Source organism: Macaca fascicularis, chromosome 5 (assembly GCF_037993035.2).
Source record: "Macaca fascicularis isolate 582-1 chromosome 5, T2T-MFA8v1.1".
In the NCBI taxonomy this organism is placed as follows: domain Eukaryota; kingdom Metazoa; phylum Chordata; class Mammalia; order Primates; family Cercopithecidae; genus Macaca; species Macaca fascicularis.
This window is the reverse complement of record NC_088379.1, coordinates 52,408,029-52,431,277: the sequence shown is the minus strand read 5'-3', so window position 1 is coordinate 52,431,277 and position 23,249 is coordinate 52,408,029. Positions and strand designations below refer to the sequence as shown.

The window sequence follows — 23,249 nt, the reverse complement described above, 5'->3', positions numbered from 1 at the left end:
ATTTGCGAAGTCTCAGGTTTGCATCCACCATGAGAAATCCCTGACCTTCTAAGCCGAGGAAGCTAAGATTAGAGGATTCAACAACAGCATGAAGGAGAGATTGATTCTGAACACCTGCTGCACCGCAAGGGCAATTTCCTCAGGAGAAGGTGAGCTCCTTCAACACAGGAGCTGGGTGTTCATCACATCTCAATAGCTCTGACGCGATGCGTCGTATGTATATATAGGTACTCAGGAAATCTCAAATGCATTCCATTTTTCCTTGACAATTAGAGAATCTGTGAATTCAAAGGTGCTAGAGTAGCTGAAAACACTAAGAATTGCTTAGGAGAGTGAAACTGAGCAGAATCCCAGGCAGGCTGGCCTACTTTGTAGGGAATCTGCTTAGTACAGGAGAGTAGTTCCAGATTGTGGTTCTAGTCCCGGGCCAGTCACCAACCAGCTCAATGGCTAAGTGAGTCAATCACTTGGTAATACCTTTAAACCTCTCAGAGTTTAGGGCTTTACAAGGTCCTTCCATATACACTTCTCCCCTTGCTGCCTGAATTTTTAATTTCACTCTATCATATGCTCTGAAACTCTAGCAGCTAGAAAGCTGACAGGAAAGGATTCTCAATCACATTACAGTATGAATTAGATGAACAATTTTAAACCACCAACTTTTTCAAATTCCTTGCTAAGATGGGTAGACCATGAGGAAACAGACGTCTTGATTTGAAGAGAAGACTGACAGGAAGTTTCAAAACAGAGCATGTTAGGAAGTAGGATGAGAACTGGGAACTTACCAGCCTCATTGGAAATGGTGTCGTCAGTTATTGGCAGGGCTGAGTTTTCTCTCTTTATCCCCCAATCCTCTGCAGATGTGGATAGGTACATGCCCACTGACCTCCCGGGGCCCAGACCCAGGAAGCAAGGATAATAGATAGGACTCTTCGTTAAGGCAAAGAAAAGAGAGGCTCTCTAGATATCGTATCACTTGGTAGTCATGCTGTAAAGGGTAGCCAATCAGCATTAGAACTCTCCTCCTTCATTCCTTTCACCTCTTGTAGAACCATAGTACTGCTAGTTCCATTGAGTAGAAAAAGAACCTGGAAATTGAAGGTCCACAGCCTACACCTGGGCCTGCAGGAAAGCAGAGTAAAGACCTCTTCAGGCTCATTCAAGATTGACAGTAAACCTTTAGAGAAAAACCAAAGAATTGCCTTCACCGTACTGTGAACTCTCTGAACACAAGTTCTACTAGTAAGAATATTTTGGTAATAGACCTGCACTCTCACCTTCCTATAAAATTTAGTAATAGACCTGCACTCTCATCTGCTCTTATAAAATGTAAGAGCAGAGCTAAGGGATCACATTTATTCCACTATAAACCTGGGCCATTGTAGGCTGGATTAATCTTTAAGCCAAATTTTGTAAAAATATCCTAAAGGAAAGAGCATTTTACAATTCTGGAGCCTTTTGGGGGAGGTACTAAGAACCTCCTAGGTTATTCTTTGTTCTAAGTCTGAACTGGTTGAGAAAGCAAGCACTCCATCTAGTTCCTCTTTGCCCTTCACAAAGGCCTTGCTAATTTTTGAATAGGTAGAAAGGGGTTGGTGATACCTAGTTTCCAAAATTTTATGAAATTGATTTTATTGAGTCAGTTCAGTGAGTTACTGTAATTGAAAATAATCCCCCTAATTATCTAGTTCAGTTCATTTACCTAATATATATTTTATTAGCAAATAATTTGTGATCTCCCAAGAGAACATATTTCCTAGCTTCATTGTTTTCTTATTAGATTTTACATGAGTTCAAATGTTTCAGATGCTTGGATACTGCTGTCATACCTCCTCTTAAACTCTCCCTTGTCAAAAGCCATTTAATTTGTTATTTATATCTCCTCAACATTTTTCCTCCTCTTACTAGTTTTTGTCTTTTTCCTTTGATCATTCCTCTTTTGCAGAAGAGGCCTACCTGGAGTAGGATTCAGAGAGTATTTATAGCCCAAGGAAAGAAGGTATTTGCCCACTTGGGACTGATATATGCCCTGGTTTCTTTCATTGCAGGACTTTCCCTAACATGTATGTCAAATTATTCAGCTTACCCTGGCTGGACAGCCTTCAAGGAGGTCCCCCCTCTGGCCTAAGAAGTGAAAGGTGACAAAATGCAGAAGTTGGCTCTGACCATCACTTCTCTAAGTCCTGGTCCTTCGAGCCAAGTAGTGACTCATTTGCAAATGACTAGGTGTGACCAGGCAAGTTATGTGTTATTTTATCTGTGTCAACAAGCACAATTACAACAGCTGCTATGACAAAGATATAGTCTACACAACAAAGCTATTTTTGCAGTCTTTACAGACTATGCTTTCTTAATCTAGCACCTTTGAAATCATACAACGGACCTTTCACAAAGGTTATTTTCTAATTCCTGGCCTGGGTAACAATCACTCTTTACCATGAAGAACTACATAGAGTTGTGTGACTGCCTGCAACTGGAGGGGTAGGGGTGAGTGAAGCCTTTATCACTCCATTGTGTCCTACCGAGTAGCAATTAGCCTCTTATCCCTTCCCTCTTCAAGTACAATTAAAGCACAAAAGAGTCAGACAGGAAGAGGTTGGAGGCACACATGTAGGATGCTGCATTTACTTGCTAATTTACCTTTTAATCCAGCAAACTGAGAAAGTGCTTTCCCAAACCACAGACCCCTGAAGCCCATTCCATCTCAATTAGTCCGGACCCATTACTCACAGATGAGGACCCAGAAGTTCAGAAAGGTGGGAAGGTTTCCACAAAATTCTAGAAACCTGGGGAGAGTGAGGTTTAGCACTTCGTTCTCACATTCTTAGACAAGAGTTCTCACAGGGAGGGACTTCGGATTTATCCCATGACTCTAAACCATGTTGGTCCTAGTTTTTTTTTTTTTTAATGATGGCTTTTTATATTATTGTTAGAGATGGATTTATTGTCTTGATTATTGGTACTAAATATAAACACAGAAGAGTGTAACAATCTAGTTAATACTCATAATTTTTTAAAAACCCTCAGTGGCTTGGATTTCCTTTGTTGATTTCTGGGAATAGTGCCACCCATGGCAATGGATTGGAATCACTTAAATTTATACTCATTTTCAAAATCCAGATGTTTCAGGGGCACATTTGAGATTTGTTACAACATATAAAGTGAAATTTGTGAATCTCCAATGATAACCAGATTAATAACTGCCTTGCTTATGCATTGAACACATATTTACTGAGCATACATTAACTCCTCACCACAGCTCACCTGCACTTAGGACTCCTAATTACACTGCAGAAAATTTAATAATGTCAGTCCTCCAACTGCCTTATCTCAACCAAGTTGACAGCACATTCTGCTAAACTTATTTTCCCACAATGATTCATCTGGAGAAAGGTGATTTTTGCTCACTTTCATTTTCTCCAAGCAGTGTGGGTGGAGAGAAAGCAAGCAAACTTTGTTTCATTGTAGAAAACCCACTGGTTTGACACCCATCAAGGAGTAGATAATTTTCCTTTTTATTCTCAGAATTATCAGTTTCTTTCTTTTCTTTTCTTTTTTTTTTTTTTTTTTTTTTGAGACAAGGTCACACTCTGTCACCCTAGCTGGAGGGCAGTGGTGCAATCTTGGCTCACTGCAACCTCCTCTTCCCAGGTCAAGCACTTCCCTGCCTCAGCCTCCCAAGTAGCTGGGATTACAGGCACACGCCACCACACCTGGCTAATTTTTTTTTTTTTTTTGTATGTTTAGTAGAGACGGTGTTTCTCCATGTTGGCCAAACTGATTTCAAACTCCTGACCTCAAGTGATCTGCCCACCTTGGCCTCCCAAAGTGCTGGGATTATAGGCATGAACCACTGTGCCCAGCCCCTTCTTCCTCTTTAATTTTCTAAAGTATAAGCTAGAAATCCTAAATTGGGTGATGTGCACATTTTAAGTATTCTAATAGTTAAGATTATTCCAAAACAGCTTCTTCATACTGTCCAGAATGTGATTATACACATTTGGATGTTTAATCTCCTGTTAGTAGAATCTTAGAGAAGTAAAGCAGGGTTTCAGGTTTGCAGGGCAGAGTTTAAGCTTGCTGAAGGCTGCTAGCACTATAAAGAAAATTGGCTACTTGGGAATTTCCTCATTGCATGAAGTTTAAAAATGCATCCTTTAAGAGGAATTGATTCTTAGTACAACAAAGGCAGTAGTCTATTTTGCATGGGATCAGCCTTGTTTGCAATTTTGAATGACAGGTCCACAAACTGAAAGGTTTGGTTAATAAACCGTGAACCCCAACATCTCTTTATTAGCACTGAGTAGAGTCAAGTGATCTCAATTACATGGAACAGAGAATTGAGGCAATTATCCAATCATTCAAACCCAGAAAAAAAAAAGTCTTTGGCTTGAATTATACAGAAAGTGCCCCAATTTCCTATTAAAACTTTAGAAGCCCAACTCTGACAAAAGTCTTTCCTTTTAAAATGTCTTAGGGGTAAAGCTAACAGAGTCACCATCAGAGTATTGAGTTTTATATGTTGTTAGTAGTTTCCAGGTCACTAACCACATTTTTTTTTTCCCCAGGAAATGAATTCAGGAATTTCTTTGAACACTTAGCTCCATTGGAACATTAGTCTAAGCTTCTTTTTTATTCCCAGACAAGCATTCTTTATCGGAATAGTAAGACACCTTTGGAACAGGGGCAGGTATTGTTTTTTGTTCGGACTAAGGGGTAAATAAATGGCACCAAAGGAAGGTAGAGGTTGTTAACAATCTACGGCTCAAAATTCTTACATAGTTTAGCAACTAAAATTCTAATGGTGGGTTATGTTTTCTTGGGATTCTACACACAGGTGGCATGTGGACAGCAGTTGGAAAGTACAAAAAGAAGTTAAAAGTATGCTAGGAAGAAAAGTAAATGAGGAAATGACAGAGGTGCCAGAGCCAGGTGAAGTGAAGAGGTAAAGCAAAAACCCTTCAAAGATAAAGATCATCAGATTTCAATTCTCTTGTCTTTGTTAGATGAAAGGTAGGCCACTCCTGTGTCCTCAAAATGAAGGGACATTTCATAGAAGGTGCACTCTCCTTGTACCTTCCTAAACCCAACCAGTTCTGAACCTTGCCCCCCACCTTCCCGGCAGTCCCAGCTCCAAGCCTGCAGCTTTGAAATGCAGGCCTTTGGAATGTACGGCAGGCCTGGACAGAACACACCCTGAATCGTAGTCTACTGACTGGCATTGCCTGATGCTGTTTATGCTTGTATTTACCCAGGCTTCCATCCAGCCACATAAATTATAAACTCATCTACACACCCACTGGGGAATCCAATGCACGCACGGCACAAAAGAGAGAATATGAAATATTTCCACAGGTAAATAAATACAAGATTTAAAGCTCTGGCTTACGCAGATATTAAAATGAGTATGAGGATGTAACTCTTTCTGTAAAAACTTCTTGTTTAAATAGCCCTAGAATCACTTTTTTTAGGCCTAATACCACTTTAGGAAATTTATTTCAGCTGCTACATTTAGCTATCTAATACCATAACAGAGCTCTCATAGCATTTTTCCAAACTATCTTTGCAATGCTTAAAAGAAACACTTAGATCAGGGGTCAGTAAAGTTTCCATCAAGTCCCATAAAGTAAATATTTGAGGCTTTATGGGTCATACAGTCTGTTACAAGTATAAGACGCTGCAGCTGTAGCAGAGAACAGCCACAAGAAAATATATAAATAAACGTGTGGCCATGCTCCAATAGAACTTTGCTTAAGGACACTGAAATTTGAATTTCAGATAATTTTCACATCATGAAATCTTCTTTTGATTTATTTTTCTACCATTGTTACCCTGTGGGCCATACAAAACAAGCAGCTGGCTAGATCTGGCCATCAGCCCATAGTTTGCTGACCCCTGGTGTAGATGGTTGAAAGATCAACCTTGTTGCTGTCACAGTAAGCAAAGTGGTAGAGGGATCAGGGAAAGGCAGTGCAAGGAGAAAGGAGGCAATATTGTGAAGTTGCATTCATCATGGTTTTTCTGTATCTTATGATGTTCTGGTATCTTATAAATTTTACTGACAGGGAAGAGACTCCCAGGACTAGCTAATTCTTAGAGACAGCAAAGGACTTGGCCCTGAGCATACCCAACTGTTGTCAAGAACATAGCCCCAACCTTCCCCTTTATCTAACTCTCACACACCAAGCCAATACAGAAATTGCTCTAACTCACCCGAGGGTCCAGGTACCAGGCAAATGGAGACCACCCCTCCAGCCCAGAGGCTGCTGGAATTATTCAGACTTGCCAATCTGAAACTGTTGACCTTGCTCTGCCTTGCCTCCCTGCAGAAACCTCAAAGCCTATGCTTTCTTCTTGCTCCTGCTTCTGCCCCCAGCCGACACCAGTGCTTCCCCTGTGGCCCTGCATGGCATGGCATGTGCCCTTTTCTCTCGGGAAATTGAGTAATATAAAGATTTCATTGTCACTGGCCTCTCTGTATCATCACTTAGCTACTCCCATAAATTAAAATCTCAACAGGTATCAAGAGGCAGAAGTGCCTTCCTACTCTCAGCGGGACCCCAGGACCAGCAGCATCAGCATCCCAAAGCCACAGAATCTGCATCTGCATGGGAAAAAGATCCCCGGGTTATTTGCAAGGATATTGAAGTTTGAGATGCTGTGGTGGTGTGGTTTAAAGCTTCGGGTCTGCAATTAGAAGGCCCATTTCATGTATTTGTGCCTCCCATTAGCTATGTGGCCTTGTACAGTTATTATTATTTCCACCCCTAATAAGTAGAGATGAATCTATGCTAAACACTTAGAAAATGCCTGGCAAATACTACTATCATTCTTTTTTAAAAAATAAATGCCCATGCACAAACTGTTGAGGCAACTTCCTCCGATACATTCTTAGCCAGTCTCTTGAACTGATCCACTGCGATTATAGCCCATGCCCACCCCCAACAATTCCACCCATAAAAGAAAAGAAAGACGCCACAACTCCTGGCCGCAGAGTGTAAAATATATTGATGGTTGTAAAGGGACAACTTGGGGATATTTTAGGTCTGCTGAGATGATGCACAGCATACATACATGCTCTAGTTTTTGGAACCATGTCATTAAGTTTTCAAATACATCTGTTTTGAACATGGTATTTTTTTCTTCATTAGCATGAATTACTACTCTACAGTTTCTTCTAGAGTAAATAAATATAATGGCTGTTTGCAGAGCAACTACAGACTTACTTAGATGTTTAACAAGGTGAACAATTTCACAATTAGATCAACCATTAACAGCAAGGTGTTTTTCATCTGTTTTGTTTACTGCTACAGCAGGGGGGATGGTAACTTTTCCAATTTATTCTTTGTTGACATCTTTAGTTACCAACAGACTCCCAAAAATAATGAAAAGTCGGTTAAAAAAATTAAATTGTAATTATGCCATGGGCTTTCCCAAGATCCTTAAAGTCAGCTCATTTAAATTTACAAGAGAAAAAAAAAGGCATCATGGAAAACTAAGTAACAAAAAACTACTGAAAAATACATCTGTAGAACACAGTGGTCAGTTGTAAACAGCTCAGAAGGGAAAAAAAAAAAAAAAAAAGTCCTTCTAGTATGTTAAGCAGTCCAATGACAAACTCTGCTTTTTTTTTTCTTTCTTTCTAGTGGCTATTTTCCTACCACAGTGTTGAGCTTCATTATTATATTAAATAACTTATATGGGTAAAAAGGAGTTTGCTAACCAGCAGCCAACTCAAAACCTTGTAGGAGGAGGGAGGAGAAAAATTTACAACACAGCACACACTAAGGGGAAACCAAGTCCGCAGTCAGCTTCCAACCAGTCTTACCCCTCTCTGGCAGTACTGATTGAGCTGAGGTTTGGGATCTAAACGGGGGGGGGGGCGATGGGGGGCGCGGGTTTAGATCCCCTCCCTCCACTCCCTTCTTCATTTAAGTTAACAAAAGAAACACGGGCTTCCTCAGAGCCAGCACTCAGCTGGGCAAGTCCCATTAGCAGCAAATGTTCAACCAAATAAAAAAGAACACACACACACACAAAAGAAAACTCCATCCAGGTGCAGAGCTGTGATTCACATGGAAATTCCAGGAGATGAATCATGTGCAGAGCTGGGATTTTTAGAGGATTCTTTCTCAAGTGTCTTCAGTGAACATTTCAGTCTCACAAAATCGGAGTCTGTCAGCTGCAGGAAATAAGTTCTCCATCTGGTCTTGAGTGAGCTTGCATGCTTTGCTGACCGGGGTGCTCCAATGACTGCAGGGTCTTCATGAGTGTTCTGAGTACGAGATGCCAGAAAACAAAGGCCAGCCCCTCCATGATCTGCAGGAAGCAGCAGCAGCAGCAGCAGCAGCAGGCAGGCAGCTCCCACGTGTTAAACTCTGCCTAAGAGGCTCGACCTGAGTAGTAAAAACAACACAACCTAAGACAGAATGTAACAGACTACTTGAACTAAGATGAAAATGCCTTGTGTAACACTAATTTATTTATCCTGTGTTTTAAGTTTGATTTTACAAAGTTAAACCAGGAAAAAAAAAATTCAAGCTTTTAAGTTATATTGGCTCTCTGGGAAAACTGCTAGTCACTTAAAAAAACAAACATTTATTAATGGAGATGGCAAAAGCTTAAACAGATAAGTCTGTATCTTGAGTAGGTTTATATTATAACAAAAACAAAAAAAAACCCAAAGATCATTAATAATAAAGAGCTTTTAGGTATAGGTTATCATAGGTGGGTTTACTTGGTAGATATAAGCATCTTCACAACACATTCCATGAACATTGGGAGAGTTTAAACAATAGTTGACAATAAGGGTGTCTGCCATCAGAGGTGTATTTGTCATTGCCACTGATGAATCTACGTGTCTGCAATGAATGGGTCTACGACCGCCAAGAAAAGCATCTACGTAAAAATATCTTACTGCCTTCAAAGCTAATGTACAAAACTTTTCAGGTAGGTACAATGATTCCAGAATATAGTCAGCCCACTCTATCTGTGGGTTTTGCACCTGTGGATTCAATCAACAGCAGATCAAAAATATTCGAAACAAAAAATATGTCTGTAAGGAATATATACAGACTCTTTTTCTTGCCATCATTCCCTAGGTAATATGGTATAACAACTATGTATATAGCATTTACATTAGACACTGAAATTAATCTAGAGATGATTTATGGTATGACTACACAGCATTTACATTATATTAGGTATTATAAGTAATCTAGAGATGACTTAAAGTATAAGAGAGGATGTATGTGGTTATATTCAAGTATTATCTATTGATTATTTTGAGTTTACCCTAAGAGGTTATGTTTTCTTGAATCAGTAAGATTGATGGCCACAAGAAAAGAATATTTCTTCAAACAACAGCAACAGAAAGTTCCATTTCATTATACCAGGGACTGGAGCATCCTCAGATTTTGGTATCTGCAGGAGGTCCTGGAACCAATCCCCCATAAATACCAAGGGATGATTATGCTTAATCTTAGTATCCACTTAATGTATGTATTTTGTAAGTTATAATAGCCTGTTTTATTTTGTTTTAACTTCTTCGTGGTTGCTATGCTTTGGCCAACACCTGTGATAACCCAGTACCATTCAATGACACTACAGGAGCATGGGCTGAGGAATAATAGAGAGCAAGACTCCGTGTCCAGAGCTGGGGGAGACATTAGGGGAAGACCCTGTGCCTGCCCTCAAGGGGCTTACATAGCAATAGGGAAAAGAACCACAAACACTACACAAAACTGCATGGCTGGTAATGAGAGAGAAAGACTACCTCCTGACTGTATGAGTTCTGGAGAAAGTCTTTCTAGGGAAAAACCGGCCAGGGACGGGGGAGGCATTGGAGCTGGGCCATGAGAACAGACAGGACATGGAAAAGGCAGAGTGCATGGCTTGAACACCAACACAGATGGGAGTTGTTCTTCAAAGCTCCTTAAAAAACAATTTTAATGTAGAAACTGTCTTTTATACCAACTTTCATTTCAACCAATTGATATGGGAGTGCTGGGAGGGGAAGGGCACAGTCCCTTTAAATAATACAGAATGGGAGAAGGGAAGTGCTGGGTAGAGAAAGGCGGGTCCCTGGCTAGGGCTCCACCCCCAAGGACCTAGGTGAGAACAGACATTTCCTGCCCAAATGTTGCATTTCCCAAGACCACCCTGGCCCACCATGCCCCCATCCTGGGCCTATAAAAACCTGAGACCCCACCAGGCAGACACACAAGTAGCTGGACGTGGTGAGGAACACATCTGCTACAGAAGACACAATTGGCTCGTCATCGAGAGGACACTGAGGGAAGCACACTGGTAGAAGGGCATGCCGGCAGGGCACACCGACGGACGCCAGCACACCGGACTGACTGGCGGGATGAGGCGGAGTTTGGCAGGGGCCGTCTGAGGAGAGGTTGGTCATCGAGAGGACACTGAGGGGAGCACGCTGGCAGTTGGGCACACCGACAGACGCCAGCACACCGGAAGGCCACTGACTGGCGGGAAGAGGCGGAGTTTGGCAGGGGCAGTTGGAGAAGAGCCCGGGCCACTGAGTGGCCCCACTCCAGTGTAAAAACATCTCCCTTTGGGCTCGCCCATCGGCGGAGAGCTACTTCCACTCAATAACACTTTGCACTCATTTTCCAAGCCTATGCTTCCAGTACACCGAGGCAAGAGCCCTGGGATACAGAAAGCCCTCTGTCCTTGCCATAAGGTAGAGGGTCTAATTGAGCTGGTTAACGCAAGCCACCTATAGATGGCAAAATAAGGGAGCACCCTCTAGAGGTCTGAGCAGCAGGGCACTGAAGAATCGAGCCACACCATATCCCCATTGCATGCCCTGGGAGAGGCACAAGGGAACCTTTCCCGTTTCACAATCAAATGTTAGATGTCATATGTTACGTGAACAGTACAGACGTGGGAAGACATTATACAATTCAATCTTTAGCTTTTAATGTCCAACCTCTGACTTATGAACCTTTCCAATCTAACCACTAGTTAATAGGAATATGTCATAAAATAATAAGAACTAGAAAATAATTTTGTAGGTAGGTCTGGATTAATTTAAAATGTCTGGAGACCATAGGTAATGCAGATACCAGATATCAGTCATGTGTAGCCAATCTGCTTACAAATTTTTTTAAAAATCTACAAGAAAAGTAACAAAAGCTAAGCTATATCCAGGGATCCCACCAAACTTACTGTTTTTAAAAATACAGAAAGGAGGGATTAAAAAGGAGACATATGGAAGGCAAAATGTATCAAAAAAGGATAACTAAAAGGAGTGATTCTCAAATCTTTTATCCAGCAAGATATGCACTCTGAGGCCCATGTTTTGCACATGAATAATATTAAATAGCACAGTGAAATATTTTAATACAAACACAGATTAATACAAAATTTTAATTGAAATGTGCCACTGCCAGGCACAAAATTATATATATATATGTGTGTATAGTCAATGCATTTTAGTTCTATACATATATATATAGGCATCAGCCCAACAAGCCTGTTATATCCCATAGCTTTAGGCATTGGCCAAACCTTCTTTATGTTTGAGTCTGGGGATACAAGAATCATCTCCAATCCTTCACCAATTACTATGATATCCTAAGGATAAGAATTCCAATGCCTTCATACCTTATCCCTCATCCCTCATCACTGGGAAGTACAAAGAAGGCCTAAGCTTTCGTTTGAAACAAACACAACCACCCAAAACCAAGTATATCTTAGATATCCTGGTTCATAAAATCTAGCCTAATATCAAGTATAATGAAGGCTCTCAAATGATTCTGGGACCACAAAAAGAAGAGAAAATGTGCTTGTAAACCCTAGTACAAAAAGGTATACATTCTGAGTTTCTCAGTAGGACTATAATGATAACAATTTTGATTATATTACACCCTGGGCTGCTTGTGCCTATTAAAGTATCTCAAATGCTTAAAATACAAATTTAACCCTAGTTTTGTTCAAGAATACTCATAGAATAGCAAAAGTTGTAAATCTGAAAAATCTCCAGATTATGTTTAAAGTCCCAACTCTCTCAAACAAAGAGAGGACTGAGATCCACTTGGAAAGTGGCAAACGCAACTTTATAAAGCCTACTGGTACTTCTTTTTTTATCTCAGGTTAAATAAAATTTTACTGTTATAAGAACTATTCAGAAATGAAGTCTGAACTGATATTTTAGACAAAGTCAATGCATTTTTTTTTTTAACCATACTTTGGTTCAGCTCCTCATTCTATTAAATAATGGGAGAGAAAAAGAACAGTCTCTGTATATCTGCCAGTATAAAAAAAAATGAAAGGCAATAAAGCAGAATGATGGTAGTGAGAATTCTGAGCCACAAAGATTTGGTGTACAAGAGATAAGGTGCAGAGGACTTGGAACAGATAGACAGCAGCTCCCTACAAAACGCATGTGGGTTTCTTCAAGTAAAGCCAATTTCCTTCAGACTTGTGCAGCAATGAGAAGAATGAGACCCACCTTAAAGACTTCCACCTGTCTTTCTCTATATGATTTTCAGGTCCTTCACTCTCATAAGAAGCCAAGTAGAGAGCTACAATCAAACAAAAGAAAGTGCATTAACATCAACGCCTTCTCCTGATATATTATCTACTACCATCCATCCCTTGTTCAACCTGAGCCAAACTCCATAGCAAGATACTCTTCAAAATATCAAGTCATGACCAAGAAGCTTCACTGTTTCATGAAGAAAACAGATTATCACTTTGCCTCTGACTGACCATCTCAATGAAAACCCAAGGGCTTCTAAGCCAAAAATGCACCTAATTACCTAAGTATATATAAGGCAAAAAAAGCTAATAAAATGTAAGCCATATGACGCTGTCATACACTTAAGACTTAATGTTCTTCACAAAGAAAGGGCTGAGGGTTCTTTCCTGGTAGACTGAGTTGTTTTTTCCTTTTCTCTTTTTTTTAAAACTCTTTACTAGGTAAAAAGCCAGGTTTTCTAGGCCAATTTTCCATCCTCCTAATATTTTTCTTTCTTTTCAAATCAGAAAGACTCTTCATTTAAAAATTCAACTTTGTTATTAATCCTCTTTATAGAGATTAAAAACAATCAAATCTCCTCTGGCATAGGTGATATTAATTCAAAATGTTCTCCTGGTTGGGCGTGGTGGCATAATCTCAGCACTTTGAGAGGCTGTGGGCAGATTGCGTGAGCCCAGTAGTTGGAGACCAGCCTGGGCAACACGATGAAACTCTGTCTCTACAAGAAAAAAAAAAAAAGAAAAGAAAAAAAATTAATCGGGCACAGTGGTGCACACCTATACTCCCAGCTATCTGGAAGGCTAAGGTGGGAGGATTGCTTGAGCCCAGGAGGTTGAGGCTGCAGTGAGCTGTGATTGTGCCACTGCACTCCAGCCTAGGTGACAGAGTGAGTCGCTGTCTCAAAAAAAAAAAAAGTCATTATTGTAAATACTATCAATCTACTATGAGAAATTGTTAATAGGTGCTATTAATTCCTGTAATATTAGGATATATCAAATCAATAAAATAAATCTCTAAATATTTTATGAGCTCACTTCTGATGATTTTGTTCTGTATCTAATCACTTGTTCTGCTTCAAATTCCCTAATGTTTTAACAGGTTAAAATGTTCCAGTACTTTTTTAAACAGCAGGGGGTAGCAATTTACTGTTTTTGTTTTTTTTTCTCCAAATTACATGGACTATCAACATGCCACAAAACACCTTTTGTCTATTCAAGTAAGTTCAAACAAGAAAAAAAAATTCTTCAGTAACCCCATTTGTGCCCATAGCTTTGCAAATCTGGTATTATAAAGAATACTTAAACACAGAAACATACTGTTTGTAGGTGAATATTAAGTGCAAATATTTTAGGGACAAATCATACATTTTCTGTGAAACAGAAAACTCTTAACATGGAACAGATCAGAGGACAGGCCTCACTACTATATGAGTAACCAAGCATTTCTATACCAATATCCTAAACAAAGGATTTGGGGATGCTGGTGGTAGCTCCCACTGAATGGCCTTACCATCTTCACTGAAGACTGGTACTGTGATCAGATACTGCAAGATCTTCCGGTCCCTCTCAAATGGACACTCCACTTGTTTCCATGTCATAAATTCACTCACTTGTTTGGCCAGTTCCCAAAATTTCTGGAAGATAAGTTAAAAAAGGATATAAAGGTGATCATAAAAAAATAAGAGGTTGGGAGAGGCAATTCCATTCGAAATGATTCCTTCTTATTTTATTAAAGAGACAGGGTTTCACTCTGTCACCAAAGCTGGAGTGCTGTGGTACAATCATATAGCTCACTGCAACCTCAAACTTCTGGGCTCAAGCAATCCTTCAGCCTCAGCCTCCCAAGTAGCAGGGACTACAGGTGCGAACCACCATGACTAGCTAATATTTTAATTTTTTGTAGAGACAGGGTCTCACTGCTGCCCAGGCTGGTTTCAAACTCCTAGCCTCAAGCATTCCTCCCACCTTGGCCTCATAATGGACTGGTATTACAGGCATGAGCTACTGCAGCTACTTTCTGGTCTTTGCTCTTCTGAATTATATAGTTTTCTTAATTTAATAAAACTCTATTTGTGAGGTATAAACATTTTCTCAAGCTTCCTCAAATAGTAATAATCATCATCATAATGGCTCAGTTACTCTCTTCTACTTGGTATTGTTAATTTCTTAAACAAAATAATCTGGAAAGAGATAATTTGTTCTGAAACTGCAGAATTGGCTTTGGCTGCGTGGCCTGGAATGCAGTGCTGGAGAAGCTGCCCCTCTCCTTGTGCTCGGATTTTTGTATTCTACTTTATCACACTCACCTCAAAATTGACATGGCCGTTGGGAAGGCGGTTGGCACAACCCTCATTGAGGAAATAAATATCTTTGATTAAGAGACTGAAGAATGGTATCACAATCTAGAGGAAACAAAAGATTCTGATTTGTCTGGGCAAACAAATATTTAGTCTCTCATAAAAATACACGAGATTAATGAACAACATTAACTTTTGATTATATGAAGGGCCACAAAGAATTAAGGTACAGTGTTTTGTTTCTTACACAACAGTAATTTCTTCCTTTACATAATTTTGCTTACAATACAACTGCTATTTATAACCAAAGCACAGCAAGGACAAGTAGCATTGGGAAGTGAATAGGTTAGTACTTTTATTACAATTTTTCCTATTTTTCTCATTACAGTAGTATACAATAAAATCTGAAAACTCTAGCTATTAAGAAAGAAAAAATACCTAAAAGAACTCTTGCCTTTCATTTAGCAACCCCTTAGCAAAATGTTAATAGAATACCTATCACTGCAGGCACCATTTTTTTTTTAGAGACAGGTCTTGCTCTGTCACCCTGGCTAGAGTATGGTGGTACAATCATGGCTTACTGCAGCCTTGAACTCCTAGGCTCAAGCAATCCTCTAGCCTTAGCCTCCTACGTACCTGGGACTACAGGCATGTGCCACCACATCCAGCTAATTTTTTAAAAATTTTGTGTAGAGACGGAGTCTCACTATGTTGCCCAGGTTAGTCTTGAACTCATGGGGGTCAAGCAATCCTCTTATCTCAGCCTCCCAAAGTGCCCACATTACAGTCATGAGCCACCAAGCCCAGCCATGTACTAAGAGTTTAAGATGCATGACCCATCTCCCTGCTAGAAGCTGTACTGCTTATTATTTAGATGTCTACATTTAAGACAGATGTCTACATTTAACTTTTTCTTTTAGATAAACATTTCTTCTTGAAGACATTCCTCAAGATAATGTGAGAGCTCAAGGTTTTAGAATAGTTGCTACAAACTTTCTATTGTAAACCTGGCCTGTGTATGACGAACAAGTTAGCACCTGCTCATGGGAAATCACCTAAGAAGTACCTTGCACAATATGTTTTGAGACAAATGTGCCCCAGGTGAAGGAGGAAATATGAATGTATAAATTAAAATTAATAGTTGTTTAAAAACAATAAACCTTTAAAAATACTTTCCCATCTGAATCCTTTGGCTTGATGAGGTGGTATTTAATTAATTAGCCTAAAGCAATAATCTCTCAGTAAGTACCCCAAATCATACTAAACCCACAAGAAACAGAGAAAAAGGTTCACATACAGTAATTTCCATTTTCTCTCAAATGTCAACATATTTTTAAAGATTCTAAATTTCCTACAATGTAAAAAAATCCATTAAACACCGATTGTGGGTCTATCTTGTTTGCCCAAGATCAGATCTTTGAAGTTTCCTAAGCTTATGACTCAGGTGGTACTTCTATATTGAGTGAACAGGAAAACATACTTTTGGGCTCCCACACAAAAATATTAAGTATCAATTCCCTTCTAAGGAAAAATTCAGATTTTCACCAAAGTCATTTAAAAAACAAGTTTTGATTATTTTTGTTTCATTGATTTCTGAAAATAACCAAAATGAATCTTCCATTTTCACATCTTTGGACATCTCACCTAAGTATACTTTTAATCATTTGTTATTATCTCTGAAAGTCTCTAAAGCCAAATTAGTAAAGATCTCATTACCTTTCCTTCTAATATGATTGGCTATTTTCCATTATGTTAGAACTAAACAACATAGTAACAATACTAAAAGTACAACTGAACCTTGCTTCTTTGAAAGACTATTTGTGAATGGGAATGCTGGACTTTGGATGCTGCCAGACAACAGTAAAAAATTTGGCTTCAGAATTTACTGGTGGTATAAGCTAGGAGTTGGCAAACTGTGGCCCTCAGGCCTCTTTTTTATGGCCTAGGAGCCACACATTTTACATTTGTAAGTAGCTAAAAAAATCAAAATAATAATATTTCAAGATGCATGAAAATTATATGAAATTCAAATGACAGTGGCCATAGAGCTTTAATGGAAGAGAACCATATTCATTCATCTTCATATTGTCTATGTCTGCTTCTGTGCTACTGTGTCCAAGGTGAATATGCACTTAAGAGGATAATAAGGATACATCATCATAAGACAGCCCCAGGGAAATAAGAACAAAATTATAATCAAGATGTAATATTTGTATACTGTAGCAGCTTTTAAACAAGAACTGTATTTTTGTGCTCTATTCTTTGGTGCTGAGCTGTGAGATTCATGAGGTGTTGATCATTGACTGTTTCTTATTGATATTTAAACTTCTCATAAATTCACACCAAGTGCCTATAGCTGGAATAGAAATTCTAGGTGGCAGAGGCTATACCTTACATGATTTTTGCATTCAGGGGTGCCTGCAAGATGCTCCACTACTGACTATCCCAATCACTCTTTCATAAAAATAAAAATATAACTAATCTTACTTACGACACTTTACTGCTCTGTTCCTTATGCCTGTAAGAAAGAATTCTCACAGGCTTCAACTTTTCATTTATTCATGGATAATTCCCTTCAGATCTGTAGCCCCTATACAAATCTAATACAGTGAAAATCAGATTATAAGGACTTCCATGAGCTAAGTGAATGTACACATTATTAATAGGACAAAGCAAAAGTTTATTTTCCTCAAGGTCTTGTCAATGATGTTTTAGCAGGAGAACTTCTCAAGTAATAGTATTTTTGAATTTCCTTTCAAAATATTCTTAGTTCAGAAACCCAGCAACTACACCATAAGGGTTTTGCCAGTTCCACACCTAGAAATGAATGCTGATAAATAGGACCAAGTAAGTTCACAGGAGCAGAATTGGAATGGCAAGAGGATTTAAAGCCACGTAATCATATGAGGAATGGTTAAAAACCTGGAGACACAGGTACCTACAGAAAAAAAAAAAAAAAAAAAAAAAAAAAACACAGCTATTTAAAGAATACTTAAGGGCTGCTGTGTGGAAAACACATTTGATTTGTTCTATATTAGGTACCTAGAGATGTGCCACTCTGCCCACACAAACTTGAGATTTAAAAGGATACAAAAGATTCACCATATTGGTCAGGCTGATCTCGAACTCCTGACCTCAGGTGATCCACCTGCCTCAGCCTCCCAAAGTGCTGGGATTATAGGCGTGGGCCACCACGCCTGGCCAAAAATACCAATTTTCTTGAATAAAAGGTGGATTTAACTAGAAATGCTTTCACTCTCAGCCTTTGAGACCAACTGTAAAAAGAGATGGCAGTTTTTAAAATGGCTGTGAGTTTTTTTTAATTTTACTTTAAGTTCTGGGATACATGTGCACAATGTGCAGGTTTGTTACATAGGTACACATGTGTCATGGTGGTTTGCTGCACCCATCAACCTGTCATCTAGGTTTTAAGTCCCGCATGTATTAGGTATTTGTCCTAATGCTCTCCTTCCCCTTGCCCCCCAGCCCCCTTCTGGCCCCAGTTATGTGTTGTCCCCTCCCTGTGTCCATGTGTTCTCATTGTTCAACTCCCGCTTATGAGTGAGAACATGCAGTGTTTGGTTTTCTGTTCCTGTGTTGGTTTGCTGAGGATGATGGCCTCCAGCTTCATCTGTGTCCCCACAAAGGACATGATCTCATTCATTTTTATGGCTGCATAGTATTCCATGGTGTATATGTACCACATTTTCTTTATCCAGTCTATCATTGATGGGCATTTGGGTTGGTTCCATGTCTTTGTTATTGTAAATACTGCTGCAATTAACATACGTGAACATGTGTCTTTATAGCAGAATGATTTATATTCCTTTGGGTATATACCCAGTAATGGGGTTGCTGGGTCAAATGGTATCTCTGTATCCTTGAGGAACTGCCACACTGTCTTCCACAATTATGTAAATTATGTTGAACTAATTTACATTCCCACCAACAGTGTAAAAGTGTTCGTATTTCTCCACAGCCTCAGCAGCATCTATTGTTTCTTGACTTTTTAATAATTGAATGGCTGTGCTTTCATTTGTTTAATGAACTACAGAGTACAATTTATATGTTCACATAGAACCTGTTTAAAACAAAACAAAACTAAAGCAGACAAAATGTATTAAATGATGTAAAGGGTAAGTACTTGGGACTTTTTGTAGAAAAAAACTTAGAATTCCACAACTGAGAAATTTTGGAGGGATTGCACTTCAGAATTTCTTTGGCCAACGCTGTAGCTCCCTACTCACAGATATGATTCCACAGACTTCTGGGGCAGAGCCCACCAAGCCCTCACTGAAGCCCATGCAGAGAGAACCTTGCCTGCCCTGCAACACAGAGAAGGTGAATGAGGCCACATACAGCCCCTTCAGTGGGCTTACTCTTCAGTGTGCTGCAATTCTCCCACATGTGCTCATTGTTTGAAGCTTAAAAGACTTCATATTAGATTCTTTTCTCAATCTAATCACAAGCATACTGGGATGGAGCAAGTAAAACTTAAAAAACCCTGTCAGGTTGCAGTAAGACTGTCATCTCTGCTTCATACCCCCTCCGATGTTATAAGTTTCTTTATTTAAAGAAAAAATTTGAAGGATTTACAATATCCCTCAAACATTGTTAGAACTGATATTTCAGATCTGATTGAGAACCAACTTAGCATTTACTAAAGGTGGGGTTGTGTGTTTATTTTTATTTTAGATCATTGAGGCTGAAGCTTTTTCAAGGGACGTGATTGGGAAGCTGTGAAAGGTTTTTTACCTCATTTTCTTTTATTTGTGGAAGATATAGTTTAAGTTAAAAGATGGATGGAATTGAAACCGAAAATAACCTCTATCAGGCAACCTTCATTAACCCAGTTACCATAACTAAGCATTCACTTCTCAAATAACATGACTGCCAAATGTTGAAACAGCTTACCCTTCCTCTGTAAAGAAATATGACACCAAAACGTGCCAAGGAAGGACCCTCAGAATCAAGAATATGGTAGAAGAAGGATGGTACTAATTTGTTTAAGAGTAGGGTAGAGTGAGAAAGGACCATTAATTTCTCAGACATTACCCCTGTACTTTTTCTGCTACCCCCATAATCCAATTAGTAACAGCACGCCTAATGCTACAGCAACTAACCTACTTTCTGAAAATAAATGACTTAACCATGGGAGGTAAGCTAATTCTTTAAAGAGAAAAGGTTACATTAAGTCAGCTACCTTGTGCAGAGCTTAAATGTCTATTTTCCATTAAACTAAATTACTCTTTAATGCTATTAGTCATCTTAACATATGACTTAATGTATTGCTTGAAACACAATTAAGAGGCACTACAGAGTAATTATGTAAGTAATGTAATAATAACACAGCAATATCCAGTCTAACAAACTTTCTGGTAGCACTCACCGTCTCTGTGTGGCAAGTGGTATCATTTCTAGAGTACATGTCTCTCTTAAATCTCAACAAGTAAAAAAGCTTCAGTGTAGTAGTTCACATAGCATTTCAGTATAAAACACAGCAAGTCTACCGTAAGAAAGACTTTAAGTACATACCTTTTCTCTACTACTATGAGCAGTTAAAGACCTTTGTGCTGCTCCACGAAGAGCTGTTCGATAATTATAGAAATTGCTTGAAGGGTCCATCTGATGCTATAGATAAAAGACAGAAGAATATTAACTCTTTATTTATTGTAAACTTCTGTAGGAAGTTTATGAGATCACACATTTAGTTACATATGAAATTCAAAATTAGTTAGGAAACTCAGTAGGAATATGATTTATCCTTCTCATACACACAAATGCACATGACACACATTGCACAAGTGTTTTCTTTCCTGAAGTTTGGTGTAATTATGTGAGCTGATGTCAGCTTCAATAATGTTAAACCTAAACTACATTCTTTCTAGGCTAATTGTTGAGCTTAGACGTAAAACTAATAAGAGTCAAACACCAGCATTAGAAAAATTTCCTGTTTGCTTCTGAAGGTCAATGGGCCCACTGATGGTTAGCCATGTATAGTGATCCAACACACTTTGTAGTGACAAATCATGCACAAATAATTGAAGCATATCATTTGCAAGAAGGAAAAGAGATGTATTGGGTTGTATGAATAGATCATAAAATAATAGGTATAATGATAATTTCCAATTTGGGAGAAAACTTGGGAAAGAACGCTTTCTTCTTATCTCCAAAGATGGTAATTCAAAGCACTGGCACACCAAGGTAGTGCTCAGATGAATATGATTCAAATACACATACTCTGGCACGCGATTTTTTTTTCTTTCTTTTTTTTTTTTTTTTTTTGAGATAGGGTCTCACTTTGCCACCCAGGCTGTAATGTAGTGGTGTGATCTTGGCTCACGACAGCTCCCACCTTCCAGGCTCAATCAATCCTCCTGCCTCAGCCCTGCAAGTAGCTGGGACTATAGGCACGTGCCACCACACCCGGCTAATTTTTTGTATTTTTCATAGAGGTGGGGTTTCACCACGTTGCCCAGGCTGGTCTTGAACTCCTGGGCTCAGGTGATCCTCCTGCCTCAGCCTCCCAAAGTGCTAGGATTACAGACATGAGCCACTGCGCCTGGCCACAATTCTTACTATCCTCAGAATTGTATGGGAAGGGCTTTTTGACAGATCAGCTAAATTGCTGAAAGGATGAATAAATGTTACTCTGGGGATGGGGAACACTTCCCCTGAGACACTGAAGATAAATGAAGCTAATAGGCTCACAGTGAAGTAAAACTCTCAACTGCTCAGGACCGAAATTCCATTCTGGCATATAAGGTGATATGACTGACAGCTCACTATTTCCCTAGTCAATTAACCCCAGAATGGACATCTCTACCTATAAAACAACCAGTACATAACCTGATTTATTTTCCTCTCCAATTCTACCCACTTTCCTTTCCCGGGGTCTGTAAAGATGGATGGGCTTTTTCCTCTGTCATAGTCTGAAGGAGAGGCAAGACCACATAAAGGAATTCCACTTTCCAGGTGTCAAGTGTTACTTAACAGCAAAACATCGGCTTCACATACCTCAAGAATGTCAAATTTTGCAGTCTTCACTTTGGCCCAAGTTTTTTTTAGTCGAGAGACTGGGCTCATATTCATACCAGCTTCCCGTTTGAAATGGAGGGGAAGAAAAAAGGAAAATTGAAAGAAATAAGAAAAACCATAAACATATACTTCTAAAAAGCATTCATTACTAAGTGAGAATTCTAAAATTAGTAAGTAACAAACTTCAATTGTACTTTTTTTTTTTTTTTTTTTTTTGCAAATTCTGAGTCGAGAAACAGCATAAATGCTACCATTGACTCTGTGCAGAGGTGAACACATTTTCTCTATAAAGGGAAAGAGAGTAAGCATTTTAGGCCATATAGTCTGTGTCATCACTACAAGACACTATCACTGTCGTGCAAAAACAGCCATCATCCAGTTATGTAGATAACTACATATACAAATGGTTATGGTTGTATTCCAGTAAAACTTTGTTTATGTGCACTGAAATCTGAATTTATATTACAGTCACATGTCAGAAATGTTAATATTATTATTTTCATTTTTTTCAATCATTTAAAAAGATAAAAACCATTCTTAGCTCGCTGGTCATAAAGAAACCAGTGGTGGGCCATATTTGACCCACGGGTCATAGTTTGCTGACCCTTGACCTAGAAACTAATGTGTCAACCATGCTTTGTGTGTATTATCTCATATATCCCCTCAACATTCTTAAAAAATATGCTACAGTTCCAAGGAGTAAGACATTTTCCCAAGGATATCCAGTTAACAAGTAACAGAGATGGAAGCTCACACGGAGCTAACACCATAACCCACACTCACTCCAACAAGCCAGGCTGCCTCTCCTGAAGGATACTTTACGTACTATAACTATTCAGGAAAATATTACAGTGGCTGTTATACAGAAAAGGAACCCACGCTAGCCTAAATGAGTACATGTATTAACTCCATGCCACCAACATTCATATTTTAAGGACAAGAAGTGGGAGATTGCTTCTTAATTGAGGTACAATTTACATACAAAAACTACACAGACCTTAAACACATAATTAGATGAATTTTGACTAATGTGTAAGTGCATGTATTACCACTCCAATCAAGATAAAGTAGCACGTTTCATGATCCCAGAAAGCTCTTGGGCCTCTTCTGGTCACCTTTGGACCCTCTTCTGGTCACCTCCCCACCACCACAGAAATCAGAACACTGGCTACCTAAAACCACAGATTCGTTTTGTCTGTCCTAGAACTTCGTATCAATGAAATCATATGGTATCTACTCTTGTCTCTGGCTTATTTTGTACAACATAATGACTCTAAAACTAATCCATGTTACCTATACGTATCAACTGTTCATTTTTATTGCCGAACAGTATTTCATTGTATTAATATGCCACAATTTATTTAGCCATTCATTTGTAAACGGGCATTTGGATTGTTTCCAGTCTTG

The 23,249-nt window shown here is 39.0% G+C and overlaps 1 protein-coding gene across 13 annotated transcripts in view; it reads right to left on the bottom strand.

Annotated features, from left to right (window-relative positions):
* Positions 1-6,985: 6,985 nt before the first annotated feature.
* RASGEF1B (RasGEF domain family member 1B) overlaps positions 6,986-23,249 on the bottom strand; it is a 613,701-nt gene continuing 597,437 nt past the window's right edge. For all 13 annotated transcript variants that reach the window (XM_005554946.4, XM_005554947.4, XM_045392417.2 and 10 more), the window contains 6 exons: positions 21,822-21,901; positions 20,340-20,435; positions 14,814-14,909; positions 14,018-14,141; positions 12,479-12,551; positions 6,986-8,396 (listed from right to left, as the gene is read on the bottom strand). In XM_005554946.4, coding sequence (XP_005555003.1) covers positions 8,372-8,396; positions 12,479-12,551; positions 14,018-14,141; positions 14,814-14,909; positions 20,340-20,435; positions 21,822-21,901 — 494 coding nt within the window. In that variant the 3' untranslated portion in view covers positions 6,986-8,371. The remainder of the gene's footprint in view (positions 8,397-12,478; positions 12,552-14,017; positions 14,142-14,813; positions 14,910-20,339; positions 20,436-21,821; positions 21,902-23,249) is intronic.